This window comes from Rutidosis leptorrhynchoides, chromosome 3, assembly GCF_046630445.1.
Source record: "Rutidosis leptorrhynchoides isolate AG116_Rl617_1_P2 chromosome 3, CSIRO_AGI_Rlap_v1, whole genome shotgun sequence".
In the NCBI taxonomy this organism is placed as follows: Eukaryota; Viridiplantae; Streptophyta; class Magnoliopsida; order Asterales; family Asteraceae; genus Rutidosis; species Rutidosis leptorrhynchoides.
In genome coordinates, this window is record NC_092335.1 from 237,678,389 (window position 1) to 237,695,421 (window position 17,033).

At 28.1% G+C, this 17,033-nt stretch overlaps 1 protein-coding gene across 1 annotated transcript in view; it reads left to right on the forward strand.

Annotated features, from left to right (window-relative positions):
- Window positions 1-14,491, forward strand: part of LOC139900887 (protein RGF1 INDUCIBLE TRANSCRIPTION FACTOR 1-like) — a 34,616-nt gene extending 20,125 nt beyond the window's left edge. Inside the window, exons 3-7 of the mRNA XM_071883637.1 lie at window positions 8,392-8,398; window positions 12,916-13,104; window positions 13,181-13,255; window positions 13,408-13,548; window positions 14,156-14,491. Coding sequence (XP_071739738.1) covers window positions 8,392-8,398; window positions 12,916-13,104; window positions 13,181-13,255; window positions 13,408-13,548; window positions 14,156-14,491 — 748 coding nt within the window. The remainder of the gene's footprint in view (window positions 1-8,391; window positions 8,399-12,915; window positions 13,105-13,180; window positions 13,256-13,407; window positions 13,549-14,155) is intronic.
- The last annotated feature ends 2,542 nt before the right edge of the window (window positions 14,492-17,033 follow it).

Sequence of the window (17,033 nt, forward strand, 5' to 3'; positions counted from 1 at the left end):
AGTTAGGAATCAGGTGTATAGACTATCTGCAAAATTTCAAATTTTAATTCGCGAAATCAAGGTTTAATTTTGGAGTCAAAGGTTAGATTTTAAAAAGTAAACCATGGTGTTCATAGTAAAATTCGAGTTTGTTGTAATGATTCAAGTTCAATTGACGAATCCAAAAGTTTCTAGGGTCGATTTACAATATATTTCGTATTATAATTTTTACCTATAATCTTATCTAAATCAAAAATCAAATTTTTTTTTTTTAAAGAAAGTAGCGACAGCAGCAAACTGCAGGTCGTTTGTTTTTTTTTTTTTTTTATCACAAATACAATTGATTTCTGTCTCAGGTTCAGTGTAAATTCAAACTACAAAATTCGTATCATGTTTTGGTTTGGTTCTGTCGATTTAGATTAAGGAAGATGATGAAGAAATAGAATATAAGAAGATGTAGGTTATATAGAATTAAAATGGATATTATTCAGGGAAAACAGATACAGACGGTTGGTTGAAGGAGTTTGTGTGTAAGCAAGTGGTCTTGGGTTCGAGCCGAGGTCAGGACATTTTTTTTTACAAGCCTTGTGAGGTAGTTCCTAAAACCAAATTCTATTATTATTATTATTATTATTATTATTATTATTATTATTATTATTATTATTATTATTATTATTATTATTATTATTATTATTATTATTATTATTATTATTATTAATGTCATTATTATCTAAGTATTATTGTTATTAGTATTATTATTAGAATTAGGATTAACAAAATAAGTATTATTAAGTATCAATATATATATATATATATATATATATATATATATATATATATATATATATATATATATATATATATATATATATATATATATATATATATATATATATATAATTCTTTTTGTTTATTATTATTATTATTATTATTATTACTACAATTGTTATTGATATCATAAAAGGGTAATAACTCTATTAGGAATTGACTAAGTATAATTGTAACATGATGAACGAGATTGTGATAATAAAAGATTATAAGTATTACGAATTAGTTACGAATATAATTAAGACTATATATGATGTTACAAAAGATTATAAAATATTTAAGATTTAAAACATGAATGTAAAGTTAAAAGAGGTATTACGAAGATTCTTTTTATAAAAAGATGATCAATAAAATCAGAGGTTATAATCTGAACTTGATCATGAATAGGGTTATGATATAGAAATAATTATGGTTATGAATTTTTCTTTTTAAACAAAGTATTTTAATTACTAGCATTATTACAATTATTATGATTAATATTGTATTATGAGTATTATGATAGCAAATAAATAAATATACTTACTACATATACAATAATTATATTAAGGTTCCATATAACTATATATTAACATTATCTAGATAAATATTTACATGTAACAAACTATTTATTTTCAAACATAATAATAAATACGTATACATACATGCATATATAGACATGGATATACATATTAATATAACTAAATGTATAGATATTAATCAATTTAAAATATATATACAAAATAAATATATATAACATATAATTTGAGATATAATATAAATAAATGTTTTTAAATGGAATTTAATATAAATCCTATATAACTACAAATATATATATATATATATATATATATATATATATATATATATATATATATATATGTATATTAATAAATAAAATTATGTGGTTTCCATTATATGTTTTAATATATATACAAATGATATAGGTTCGTGAATCCGAGGTCAACCCTATACTTGTTCAATGTCGTTCTATGTATTTTTACTACAAAATACAATAGGTGAGTTTCATTTGATCCCTTTTACTCTTTACATTTTTGGGCTGAGAATACATGCAAATGCTTTATTAACTGTTTTACAATATTTATATGCGTGAGTTTCATTTGCTCCCTTTTTAAATGCTTTTGCAACATATATATTTTTGGGACTGAGAATACATGCGCTGCTTTTATAATTATTTTATGAAATAGACACAAGTAATCGAAACTACATTCTATGGTTGAATTATTAAACCAAATATGTCCCATTTTATTAAGTCTGGTAATCTAAGAATTAGGGAACAGACACCCTAATTGACGCGAACTCTAAAGATAGATCTATCGGGCCCAACAAGCCCCATCCAAAGTACCGGATGCTTTAGTACTTCGAAATTTATATCATGTCCGAAGGAGGATCCCGGAATGATGGAGATATTCTTATATGCATTTTGTGAATGTCGGTTACCAGGTGTTCAATCCATATGAATGATATTTTTGTCTCTATGCATGGGACATATGTTTATGAGAAGTGGAAATATGAAATCTTGTGGTCTATTAAAATTATGAAATGAATATTTATGATAAACTAATGAACTCACCAACCTTTTGTTTGACACTTGAAAGCATGTTTATTATCAGGTACGAAAGAAATCTTCCGCTGTGCATTTGCTCATCTTAGAGATATTACTTGGCGTCATTCATGACATATTTCAAAAGATGTTGCATTCGAGTCGTTGCGTTCATCAAGATTATTATTAAGTCAATTATAGTTAGTTATATTATGAAATGATTTGCATGCCGTCAACTTTCGATGTAATGAAAGATTGTCTTTTCAAAAACGAATGCAATGTTTGTAAAATGTATCATATAGAGGTCAAGTACCTCGTGATGTAAACAACTGTTGTGAATCGTCTATAATCGATATGGACTTCGTCCGGAGGGATTAGGACGGGGTATGACAGTTGGTATCAGAGCGGTGGTCTTAGTGAACCTGGTCTTGCATTAGTGTGTCTAACTGTTAGTCGTTAGGATGCATTAGTAAGTCTGGACTTCGACCGTATCTGCATGTCAAAAGTTTTGCTTATCATTTTTGTCGGAAATCATCTGTTTATCATCCTTAGGAAATTACCTGCTTATCATTCTTAGTCTAGACACATCTTACTGCAATAATTGCATGAATAGTGTATAGACAAAATTCATATCTTAGCGTATCTGTTATTGTTACCTTTGTCTGACAGCTTCCGTAGATTCCTCCGTAACTTATGAGATTTTAGTATTATATATGCATCTGTAAATTATGTATTGCAGGATACTAATCTACATACTATAATCTATTTCTTATCGAAAATCCTTCATCTGATCGTACGAGATAAATCCCTCAACCAGTTCGAGTCCCTCAGATTTCGATAGCTATTCCGATAGTTATTCCGACAGCTATTCCGATATGGAAACACACTTGAGCTTCGAAAGCAGTATAACTGGAATGGATCAACAAAATCAGTCATCATCAATTCGGGATGAATTGGCGATGGGTTCGTAGTCGACTAAACCAACAAAGACAAGAAGAAAGCGATCCTTTCCTTTCCACCAACCGAATTCACCTCTTGGCGAAGAACCTGAAACACTTAACGGCGAACCTGTTCGTAATACCATTTTATCTCTCATTTCCAGAGTATCCCGTCACGATCATATACTATCTCAGATTCTAAACCTCATTCATCTGCTCGTCCGAACCGACAATCATCCCGGCGTAATAGAAGAAGTCAATGAGCTTTGCGCTCGAGTAGTGGCTCTGGAGAATATGGTGCAAAATGTACCAGCTTCAGCAACATCACCGGCACCAACAGTACCACCAGTAATAGCACCAGTACCATCAACAATCCATGCCTCAACATCTCATCCTATATCTCGAGCATAATCATCGTTCTACATGACGTTCTATATCATTTATCTTCGTTCTATATGACGATTATGTAATCTCTAATGTTTTAGAGATTATATATTCTTGTTCTAACGGTAAATCAAATGAGTTTAATATCATATTGACTCATTAAATCCATGATTACATCTGAAGAAAATATATATGTATATATTTTTATAAAGATTGTAATTAAAAATTCTTTCGTACAAACTGTTAATGGTGAAAATATTTTAACGGGTAGGTAATACCCGAGGAATATTTAGATTTCACATTAATAAGTTACACTGTACAATCTTCGAATCTGATTCAATAGTCATTCACTATCTTACTTACATCCACAGATATACGAATTCGTTCACCGCAGAATAACCATTTTCATCCAATTTCATATTTGGATTTTGATTTATCAGAATTCAACAAGTGGCATAATGAAGAAAACATTTGACAAAATAAAATTTGTTAGAAACAAACAAATTAACTATGAGAAATTTTGTTAAGAATCCATGCTAACTGTTCCTAGCTAATTGTTCCTAGCTAACTGATTACATTTTATTTATCGCAATTTAATTATCGCAATTTATATTCTCGCAATTTTATTTATCGTCATTTAATTTCTGTTATTTACTTTACGCACTTTATTTATCGTTATTTAATTTCTGTTATTTATTTTACGTACTTTAAATATCGGGACACGTATACAAGGTTTTGACATATCATATCGACGCATCTATATATATTATTTGGAATCACCATAGACACTCTATATGCAGTAATGATCGAGTTCTCTATACAGGGTTGAGGTTGATTCTACAATAATATATATAGTTTGAGTTGTGATTGAGTCTGAGACGTATACGGGTCACGACACGTATTAATTAATTCGAATATTATGTATTAAACTATATATGAATTATTGGACTGTCAACTGTGGACTATCGACTGTGGACTAATAACATTGGACAATTAAATGAATTAAAATATTGATTATAACATATGAAACTAAACAATTCTTCAAGTTGCCACTTGATTTCGTCTTAAACATCATTTGTATCTTAACGATTACAATCTGCGTTCAAACCTTTCATAATTCTAGAAAACACCTCAATCGAGAGGATGAACCAACCGCACTTCTTCTACGGAAGAAAAGATTGATACATATAGTTATACTCCTGAAAACACTTGGAACCTGAGTAAACGTTTAACACGTATCTGTGCTAGCTCTTTTGGCATTGTTATTACCGAAAATAACATTGCAATTCCTTTTTAAAATTTGTCAATTTTGTCACAGCTTCAACAAGTCAACTTCGATTTTCATTCGGATTAACCTTATTATAATCTTGATATATATGCGTGCTCTTTTGTTGTTACCGGGGAACCTTTTATATTCCACCATATTATCAGTAGACGTACCAGCAACCTCGTTGCTCCTTGGCTTAAATCTCTCCGAAAAATCACTACATTTATCTATTGAAGTCTCATCATATTCTCATCCGCATCTGGTAACGAGAATTGCCATACCAATTACCGGGAATCAGCAAATCTGTATTGTGAGCCTCGCAACATTTCCACATCAACAGTTATATGTAAACATATAACATTTATCTCTTAGAATTATGATCTTTCATCTGAAATCCTGAAAAGCACTCAGTCTACAAATCAAATACTCTGAATGTTGAAAAAGCTGAATGAAGCAGCAGAAACCGTAGACAATCGTAAACGACCTTAATCGTCGGAAGTTGATGATAAAGGATTGTAGGTTGGCAAAGCTCAGAAAAAGTTTGAAACTGAAAAACTGATTGAGCAAACTATGAAGGAAGCCGTGGACAAATCACAAAGAATAAGTTTGACTTCAAAGAATCTAAATGATTCAGTACCTGCTGAAGTCATTAACGAATACCTTGCTTTTGACTCCAAACTCTTACGGACAAATTTTCTTCACCATCCTTCGATATTAGAAATTCCAAGATATCATTTTATCTTTCATTATAAATATCCTCCATATTTATGAAGATATTTTTATAACTATTCTTATCTGAAATCATTAATCTCTTCGTGCTATCAGTGTTACATCATATAGAAACTGCTAGTTTCCATATTCAGTAAACTTTCGAGCTTAAAATATGAATGTTATTAAAGTAATGTTGGAAACTGATACATGAGTTAGTATAATATAATGACACTTGATCAACGTGATTATATTACAATAAGTCATGCTGAGTTTCTATTGGAACGTGATGATTCACAGACTATAACGTCATCATGTGCCATGTTACACAACTCTTGTATTCTACTTAACCTCAAAAATATCAAGAAAATATTTTCTTGATGATTCGGTCTTTTCCGGATATTCTGGTAATTTGACAAATAAAATCGTGCTACTACCTTTCCTTTCTATCTTGTATATTATGATAATTTGAAACTCCATACCTATGAATTCTGGACCATTACTTGCTAAAAGTAAACAAAAGCATGAAGCTCCGAAATAGAAAGGGGATATAAATCGCAGCAAATAAGAGAACGCATTAACTGTGGATGACAATAATTATAGGAGACAGAAGCAGGGACATTGAAATATAAGGGAAAATATAAAATCCAACAACAACGCAGAAATTACAAACCGTGCATATTAATACGAATAGCAATAAAAAGACACGGTATAATTAAGAATAGTATCACCCCAAGGTAATAGTAGAAGTAAACAGATTTTTTTAGTGGAAGATTGAAAAGGAGGATGGCAGAAATAATAATTAGGAAAATATCAAGGATTAGAATGGGATTAAGCATTTTCATAATCTTTTGGATGTATGAACTAAGAAAGAAAGTATAGGAATGGTGAGAATAATGGAACGGAAGAGCTTAATTTATAATGGAAACATCAGACAGAGTAATCGAGGCAGATCACCGTATTTATTGATAGAGATCTTCATTTTCTTATTCGCCAAATAAACAAATCTTATAGATTTCCAAGATTTTCTTTTAAATCCCTTGAATTCCGAAATTCAACCAAGACAACGTCAAAAGTTAAGACGCACCTTAATTTCTAAATCCACCGTGACTACGTCAAAAGTTAAATCTCGATCTCAATCTTTTGAGACAGTTTCATTCGTACTCTGCGAGAAATCAAATTATTTCATCTATACTACTTTATGGTAATATAAATCTAATTATCAACTCATATTCGTCATGAAAACATTTTTATTGTTAGCCATGACGACCACACTCAAATTTTGGGACGAAATTTCTTTAACGGGTAGGTACTTTGACGACCCGGAAATTTCCGATCAAATTTAAACTTAATCTTTATATGTTTCCGACATGTTAAGAAAAGTCTGTAATGTTGAATCTTAAAAAGTTTGAACTGTTTCATGAAATCAATTGACCTTCGACTGTTCTCGACGATTCACGAACCACTATTTGTAAATAAAAAATGTATATGTAAATAATAATATATTATAAATTAAACTATTATATGCATTTAATGTTATAGATAAATATGTAAAATAATATACGTGGCAATGAAAGCTATTACATTATTATAAATATATATATGTATATATATCTATACTACATGTAAATATAAAATGATATGTTAATTTATTGATTAAAAATATATATAAGATATTTATTTAAGTAATAAAATTGGTTATGTAAAAATTATATACATATTATTTTAGAATATCTATATAAATATATAAAAACATCGATTACCTTATACTCGTTTATTTTTCTAAATGAAATTAGTAACGAATATATATAAAATAAAAATTGTAGATTAAAATGTGTAAAATAGATATATAACTTCTAAACATAATTATTTAATTAATTTATAAATAATATATGTAGAAATTTATAATATCCCATAATTATGTGATAATATTAATTTGTTATATCAATACTAATATTATTGTTATTATTGTTATTTTTATTTTTAATAGTATTATGATTATTATTAAGATATTTATTAATAACAATATTATTAATATTATTATTATGATATTTACATTAGTATTAACAGTATATTTTTTTTATTAACATCAAATAAAGATATATATGGAGACAGATCGTACGAAGTAATTACCTACCTCCATCTGCTTTTTCTTTTTTATTTGTTCTTATTCTTTTTTTTTCTCCTACTTCTGTTTACTCGTGAATTGTGGTTGAACTAATCCAATATACAACCAATCAACTATCCATTCTTGCTACTGCACAAACCCACTAATCACCTGTTTAAATGCGTTTTCTGTAAATCAAATAAAAAAAAAAGAAGTTAAAGGAAACCCGTTTTTTTTTCTTTCCTGATCTTCCTCTTTTCAGCAAAAATTCGAATTTGAAACCCAATTTAAAATCCATAAATGCAGTTTAGTTAGGAATCAGGTGTATAGACTATCTGTAAAATTTCAAATTTTAATTCGCGAAATCAAGGTTTAATTTTGGAGTCAAAGGTTAGATTTTAAAAAGTCAACCATGGTGTTCATAGTAAAATTCGAGTTTGTTGTTATTATTCAAGTTCAATTGACGAATCCAAAAGTTTCTAGGGTCGATTTACAATATATTTCGTATTATAATTTTTACCTATAACGTTATCTAAATAAAAAATCAAATTTTTTTTTTAAAAGAAAGTAACGACAGCAGCAAACTGCAGGTCGTTTGTTTTTTTTTTTTTATCACAAATACAATTGATTTATGTCTCAGGTTCAGTGTAAATTCAAACTACAAAATTCGTATCATGTTTTGGTTTGGTTCTGTCGATTTAGATTAAGGAAGATGATGAAGAAATAGAATATAAGAAGATGTAGGTTATATAGAATTAAAATGGATATTATTCAGGGAAAACAGATACAGACGGTTGGTTGAAGGAGTTTGTGTGTAAGCAAGTGGTCTTGGGTTCGAGCCGGGGTCAGGACATTTTTTTTTACAAGCCTTGTGAGGTAGTTCCTAAAACCAAATTCTATTATTATTATTATTATTATTATTATTATTATTATTATTATTATTATTATTATTATTATTATTATTATTATTATTATTATTATTATTATTATTATTAATTATTAATGTCATTATTATCTAAGTATTATTGTTATTAGTATTATTATTAGAATTAGGATTAACAAAATAAGTATTATTAAGTATCAAATATATATATATATATATATATATATATATATATATATATATATATATATATATATATATATATATATATATATAATTTTTTTTGTTTATTATTATTATTATTATTACTACAATTGTTATTGATATCATAAAAGGGGAATAACTCTATTAGGAATTGACTAAGTATAATTGTAACATGATGAACGAGATTGTGATAATAAAAGATTATAAGTATTACGAATTAGTTACGAATATAATTAAGACTATATATGATGTTACAAAAGATTATAAAATATTTAAGATTTAAAACATGAATGTAAAGTTAAAAGAGGTATTACGAAGATTCTTTTTATAAAAAGATGATCAATAAAATCAGAGGTTATAATCTGAACTTGATCATGAATAGGGTTATGATATAGAAATAATTATGGTTATGAATTTTTCTTTTTAAACAAAGTATTTTAATTACTAGCATTATTACTATTATTATGATTAATATTGTATTATGAGTATTATGATAGCAAATAAATAAATATACTTACTACATATACAATAATTATATTAAGGTTCCATATAACTATATATTAACATTATCTAGATAAATATTTACATGTAACAAACTATTTATTTTCAAACATAATAATAAATACGTATACATACATGCATATATAGACATGGATATACATATTAATATAACTAAATGTATAGATATTAATCAATTTAAAATATATATACAAAATAAATATATATAACATATAATTTGAGATATAATATAAATAAATGTTTTTAAATGGAATTTAATATAAATCCTATATAACTACAAATATATATATATAAAAATATATATATATATATATATATATATATATATATATATATATATATATATATATATATATATATATATATATATATATATATATATATATATGTATATTAATAAATAAAATTATGTGGTTTCCATTATATGTTTTAATACATATACAAATGATATATGTTCGTGAATCCGAGGTCAACCCTATACTTGTTCAATGTCGTTCTATGTATTTTTACTACAAAATACAATAAGTGAGTTTCATTTGATCCCTTTTACTCTTTACATTTTTGGGCTGAGAATACATGCAAATGCTTTATTAACTGTTTTACAATATTTATATGCGTGAGTTTCATTTGCTCCCTTTTTAAATGCTTTTGCAACATATATATTTTTGGGACTGAGAATACATGCGCTGCTTTTATAATTATTTTACGAAATAGACACAAGTAATCGAAACTACATTCTATGGTTGAATTATTAAACCGAATATGCCCCTTTTTATTAAGTCTGGTAATCTAAGAATTAGGGAACAGACACCCTAATTGACGCGAACTCTAAAGATAGATCTATCGGGCCCAACAAGCCCCATCCAAAGTACCGGATGCTTTAGTACTTCGAAATTTATATCATGTCCGAAGGAGGATCCCGGAATGATGGGGATATTCTTATATGCATATTGTGAATGTCGGTTACCAGGTGTTCAATCCATATGAATGATATTTTTGTCTCTATGCATGGGACGTATGTTTATGAGAAGTGGAAATATGAAATCTTGTGGTCTATTAAAATTATGAAATGAATTTGGTTGACACTTGAAAGCATGTTTATTCTCAGGTATGAAAGAAATCTTCCGCTGTGCATTTGCTCATCTTAGAGATATTACTTGGAGTCATTCATGACATATTTCAAAAGATGTTGCATTCGAGTCGTTGCGTTCATCAAGATTATTATTAAGTCAATTATAGTTAGTTATATTATGAAATGATTTGCATGCCGTCAACTTTCGATGTAATGAAAGATTGTCTTTTCAAAAACGAATGCAATGTTTGTAAAATGTATCATATAGAGGTCAAGTACCTCGCGATGTAAACAACTGTTGTGAATCGTCTATAATCGATATGGACTTCGTCCGGAGGGATTAGGACGGGGTATGACATATATTAAATTAACGAACTATCATTCAATTAAACAAATATAAAGCCCATTAATAGCTCATAGTCTAATTTCCACAAGTGTCGGTCTTTTGTCCAAACCCCAATTATGGTCCAAAACCCAATTACCCCGTCTTTAATATTTTAGCCCAACATCACGATTATTTCGGCTTAAATAAGCTTAATAATAACTTAGCTACGAGACATTAATTTAAAAAGGTTGAATATAACTTACAATGATTAATAATAGTGTAGCGTTACACGGACAGAATTTTGACTTACACACTTACAACCTTCGCTAACATACCCTTATTATTATTAATCTTAAATTAAAATTAAAATTAAAATTATAATATATATATATATATATATATATATATATATATATATATATATATATATATATATATATATATATATATATATATATATATATATATATATATATATATATATATATATATATATATATATATCGTGAGAGAGAGAGATTGAATTAGGTTTGTTGTTTGCCGACGGTTTTAATATATAATATAATATATATATAATTTTAAAAATTAATTATATATTATATTATATTCATGTGCATAGTTGACTTGTAATTTTTAGTCCGTTGCGTCGCGCGTTGAGAGTTGACTCTGGTCCCGGTTCCGGATTTTTGAACGTCCTTTCGTACTATTTAATATCTTGTACTTTGCGTTTTGCGGCTCGTACTCTTGTAATTTTTCGACGTTTCTCATCAATAATTTGAACCACTTTGATTGTACTTTGTACTTTTTAGCTTTTTGGTCGTTTGCGTCTTCAAATCGTCGAATCTGTCTTTTGTCTTCACCTTTTATTATTTAAACGAATATCACTTGTAAATAGAACAATTGCAACTAAAAGCTTGTCTTTCTTGAGGGATAATGCTATGAAATATATGTTCGTTTTTAGCATTATCAATATCTCAAATTAATTATCCACTTATATATATCAAGATAAAGTTCCTTTGAACCATTAAATTTATGCATATAAGATAAAAAGGTAAAAGTAAAGGTTATAACTGTAAAATAAATAAAAAATAACTATTAAAGGCTTGCCTCAGTGTTATCCGCACACCTTGTATGCGGGGCTTCGGTTTAGGTCATGGGTTCGAGCTCCGCTCTGTTCATTCTATTAATCAAGTTGCCTGAAATATGAAGCTCCAGATTAACCTTATTAGGGTTTTCTTCCGGATCCATTCAGGATTCAAACTTAGTCCACCAGCCCTCAGGATAGTTTAAGAATCGAGTTCCTGTAATGCAATTCGGGTTTTCTCCGAAAAGCGCGTACGTGATATATGATCGTGAATGTGGTTAAGTCTCCATCGATGATGACAACTTACCTTTCAAAAAAAAAAAAAAAAATAGTGTAATAATGATATTTGTAAAAGTATGTGACAGGGGAGTAAAGTTTTTTGATAAATTAACGATATAAAAATGAATTTTTATTTTTTTTTATCAGATTGTCCATAATTAACTAGCACTATCAAATATGAAAAAGATCTGTGATCAAGTTAATTTTCCGTATTTTCCTTAATAAAAATTTCAATTACGAAAGTTATGAAATTTTGTATAAAATGTTATTGTACAAAAAGTAAGTTGTACGATTATAATCTTTTTAATTCAGAGCTTATCTTTATATAAACTCTAAAAATATATTATTTATCTAACAAACGAAATAAAAAATTTAAAGTTACATAAGCTCCAGTAAAAATTCGGATCCAAATTCTAAACTTAATCCTAATTCCTGCATGAAAAAATAATTAAAAAAAATAAATAAAAAAAAAATTAGTTGAGAGGAAAATGAAAAGACAAGACCTTTTTAAATATTGTAGAAGCCACACTACACCATCTTTTATACTCGGTATCCATTTTTCATCCAATTATTCCGTATTTGTTTTATTATCTTCTCTGCATTCAGGCGCCGTTGTTTCTCTCTCTAAAATTTCAACACACCACACCATAACAGCTTCTCTGTTCTTCATCAAATCACACTAAAATATCCACCTCAATTATTCAATTAAAATGGTGGGTTTCTTTAATTTTTCATTTTCTTTCAACAATAATTCATCAAGTTTTAGTCTTGTTCATAATTAGTCACTTAATTTTGCAGGTTGATTCATCTTCATCATCACCCACTTTACCTTTGTGGCTTGAATCCCTTTTGGCTGAGAAATTTTACACTCCTTGTTTAATTCATCATGATGTTAAAAAGAATGAAAAAAACATTTTCTGTATTGATTGTTGTGATGGCCTTTGCCCCCACTGTATTGCTCCTCATGGCTCTCACCGTCTCTTACAGGTTTCTAATTTTTTGAAATTCCAATTTTAATTTTAATTTGGTACATTATTTTAATTTTCTTATTTTGTGTTTACAGATAAGGAGGTATGTGTATCATGATGTGATTAGAGTTGGAGATGCTGAGAAATTGTTGGATTGTTCATATGTTCAAGTGAGTTAAAAATTTGTTTAAATTAACAAATGTATTAAGTAATTGTTATTATGTGTTTATTATTATGTTTAGTCACCTTTTGGTCTTTCTTTTTTAATTTAGTGCATTTATTTAATTAATTAATAACTACTTTTCTGGGTATAAAAAAACAGCCTTACATAAACAACAGTGCAAAAGTAGTTTTTTTAAATGCAAGAGCACAAACAAGAGGTTATAGAAACACCAACAATGGGTGCATCAGCTGTGACAGAGCCCTTCAAGAACCATATCTCTTTTGCTCCATTTTCTGCAAGGTCTTTTTCTAACTCTCTTTATATAATTTATTTATTATTCATTAATTATTTATCTATAATTTCATGTAAACCCTAATTTTGAACCAAAAATTTTTAATTAAGAAAAACTAGACCGTTGTTGTATTTGTTGTTAACTTAATTAATTTGAGTTAAGTTCTATTATTGACAATTGTAAACACGGTTATACCGGCTAAACATGTATGATTATTTGTTTTTGTTATTAAATTCAAAATTTTACCATAATTGGGTTTCAATTTGTACTCAAAATTGAAATTTTACACGATCCCATTTGTTTATTTCAACTTTTAAATCGGTATTGATGTTTTATTGTAATTGTAAGTTTTAATCATTTTAAAAGGAAAATTATTTTTTATTTGCATATATAATAAGTAAAATACTACATAAACATATAAGTACGTGTGTATGTCTGTGCATTTGTAAAATTGTAAACCCTACTTTTGTTTTTTTATAAATCACAAATTAAAAGTCTTTTCATGTTAATTGTAACTTTAATTACATGTATATCAAGTTAATTCCTTACTAATTCTGATATCAATTTTATAATTCAGTTAAATGGATTAATTTTTTTTTTTTTTTTTGGTCACAGATCAATCGTATTTTAAGGAGTGAAGGAAGGTTGTCCGAGTACTTGCACGATTGTGAGGTGCTTACTTTACCTGAACCGGGTTTTGACGACGGGTTAATGACACCAGACTCGGTTCTTGAACCGTTCACTTTATTAAGAACTTCATCCGGTTCAAGCGCCAGCTACGGTGCCGCTGTCGGCCCGGTCGACTGTCGGACAATTAACTCGACCGCAGAAATCGTGAGAAAGAAAAGAACTTCGAAACCTCGTACTTCGTGTATTCCGGTCGTGTCACAGCCGGTCGATGTATCAGCGAACCGGCGGAAGGGGTTTCCACGCCGGTCACCTTTTCATTGAAAGTTTTTAGGTTCAAGGTCTAGTTGACTAGTAGAAATGATAGAAGGATAGACAGTTGAATTAAAATGGACGGTCAGGATTTGTTTGGGACTTTAATCTAACGGATAGTGTTTAGTATCTGGGTGCTTGATTTGGTGCAATCCTACTGAGTAATACAGGGGACTCGTAGGTGTTCTATTTTAGTCCTTGTAAAATGTTAGAATTGACAGATTAGTACCTTTACCTTATGTATATTACCTTATACCCCTTCCTTTTTCAACTTTTCTTCTTACGGATACAATTTGCTTTCATCTTCTAATATTTTTTTTTTTTTTTTTTTTTTTTTGAAAAGCAACAATATTATTAAAACCTCAAGAATCAGATACAGAAGGCATGGTTGCAAAGTGGGTAACCATTTACACTACAAGAACAGAAGCTCCAAACTATACTATAAGAACAAGCACAATACACAACACTAGGAAATAACTATAGATAAAATACAAGGTTACAAAGAAGAAAGGAGATCGCTTGGGTTCGTAATTCAAGTGTCATTATGCACACAATCACTTTTTATACATACACAACCAAAAGGAACCTTCCCTTAAGATCAAGTGTCTCCAAACACACAAGAAAAGAGTTGATCCTTTTACCAAAACATAAAGTAAATGATCAGTATGATGTCATTATGCATTTTTTTTAATAGAATATAGAATTAGAATATTAGAATATCAATATTAATTGAAATTGAAATTGGAATTGGAATTGAAATTGGAATTGGAATTTAAGTTAAAGCAATCCCTTAAATTCAGCAAACAACTAATCTACTCCTATATCATTGACTCCAGCAATAAACTTATACCTTTCTGTAACATTGAATATAAAAATAAGTATAAGCATTGAAATTAATATTAACCTAAAAGATACTGAACTAAATTAACTTATTGTTGACTAAAGCAACTGAATGAAGGTCATATGTATTTTTTTTTTAAACAATCCATTTTTTTATGTGACTTATTTACGTGTCTAAAACTTAGTGGAATAATTTGAACATTCTTGAAAGTAGGTTTATAGAATAGGTGATATATGTACACAATCACTTTTTATACATACACAACCAAATATGTTTTACAGTGTTGTACTGTACAATACTGTAAAATATGTTTGGTTGTGTATGTGTAAAAAGTGATTGTGTACATATTACTTCCCTTATAGAATACTCGAAAAACAACCAACTATTCAACCTCATTTAGTTAATTCAATAACTGAAAGAGTAATGATTATATCATGTGGGGAGGTGATTCGTACACGAGTTTGTTTTCTCCATACAGTATCAAATTACAGTAATATTTATGGTTGTTTTATGTCAAGCCTTTCTATCAACTAAAAATTCAAACCTTACTCAAAACTTGCTATGCTGCTACAATTTTACTTTGTCTTCTCTCATATTCTTCCTTTTATGACTTGTTGCAACTTCTTCAATTAATTATAAATCACATATACACATGTATTGTATGAACCCTAAATTAAATAGATAACTATTTGTAGCCATGAACTTATTCTAATTATCAATGCTCCAGGTTTTTGTTCATACTTATATATCAACCAATAAATATTTCTTCAACATTTCAATGTTTTGATTCTAAATAAGCTTGTGTCTGTTTTCGTATTAACAATCTCTCGTAGTTGAATTAATTTTGACCCAATAACTTTCTAGCGTTTTAATTATCCCTTTTGCTATTACTTTTAATTATTTAAAATGAAATTGAATATTAGAATGAGGCAATATTAATTTGATGTTGTACGGATCACCTCCCTATCATGTGTCATGTGTGACAAACTTCTATGCGTGACAAATAAACATCTTTCTTAGGTGTCGTGGTAATATTCTCTAAAAAATGTACATGCTACATAATATGTACTCAAATATTTTAGTTAATTATTTAATACTCTTCATATATAATTTCCCTAAAAAATTCTGTAATTAGAAAAAACTACTAAAATTAGCTTTTTTAAAATAAGAATCTAGCTTTTTTGTTATTGAAATCAATTTCAAAATGATATTCCTTACCTTAGAAAAATAAGGATTATAAAAGTTACAATTATTAGATTATTACTAATAATATTAAATGTTACATATTTTGATTAGTTCAAACATATATTTACTTATATTTTAAAGTATTTTGCTCAATCAAAGTCACACTCGGAGACAAATTACAATCAAAACGTGTGTAATACCAAAAACATGAAGATTATACATTTACATTTGTTATAATCTATATTTAATTTTCAAAATCGTCATTAGATTAATATTTTATTGAATATCAAATGGATATCTATTAACCCTCTTAATCCATTGGATATGGGTATGGATGGATTAAAATACAAAATAAACGAATATGGATGAACAAAAATTAAATGGATATAGATATGGATATGGCGCCAACTCAATCCATATATGATTCATTGTCATCCTACTTTTTACAGAGATTATGTACCGTGAACATTTCATGGAGTACTACAATTTTTTTCAACCTTCACATAATATAGCTACTCTTCTTCTCAT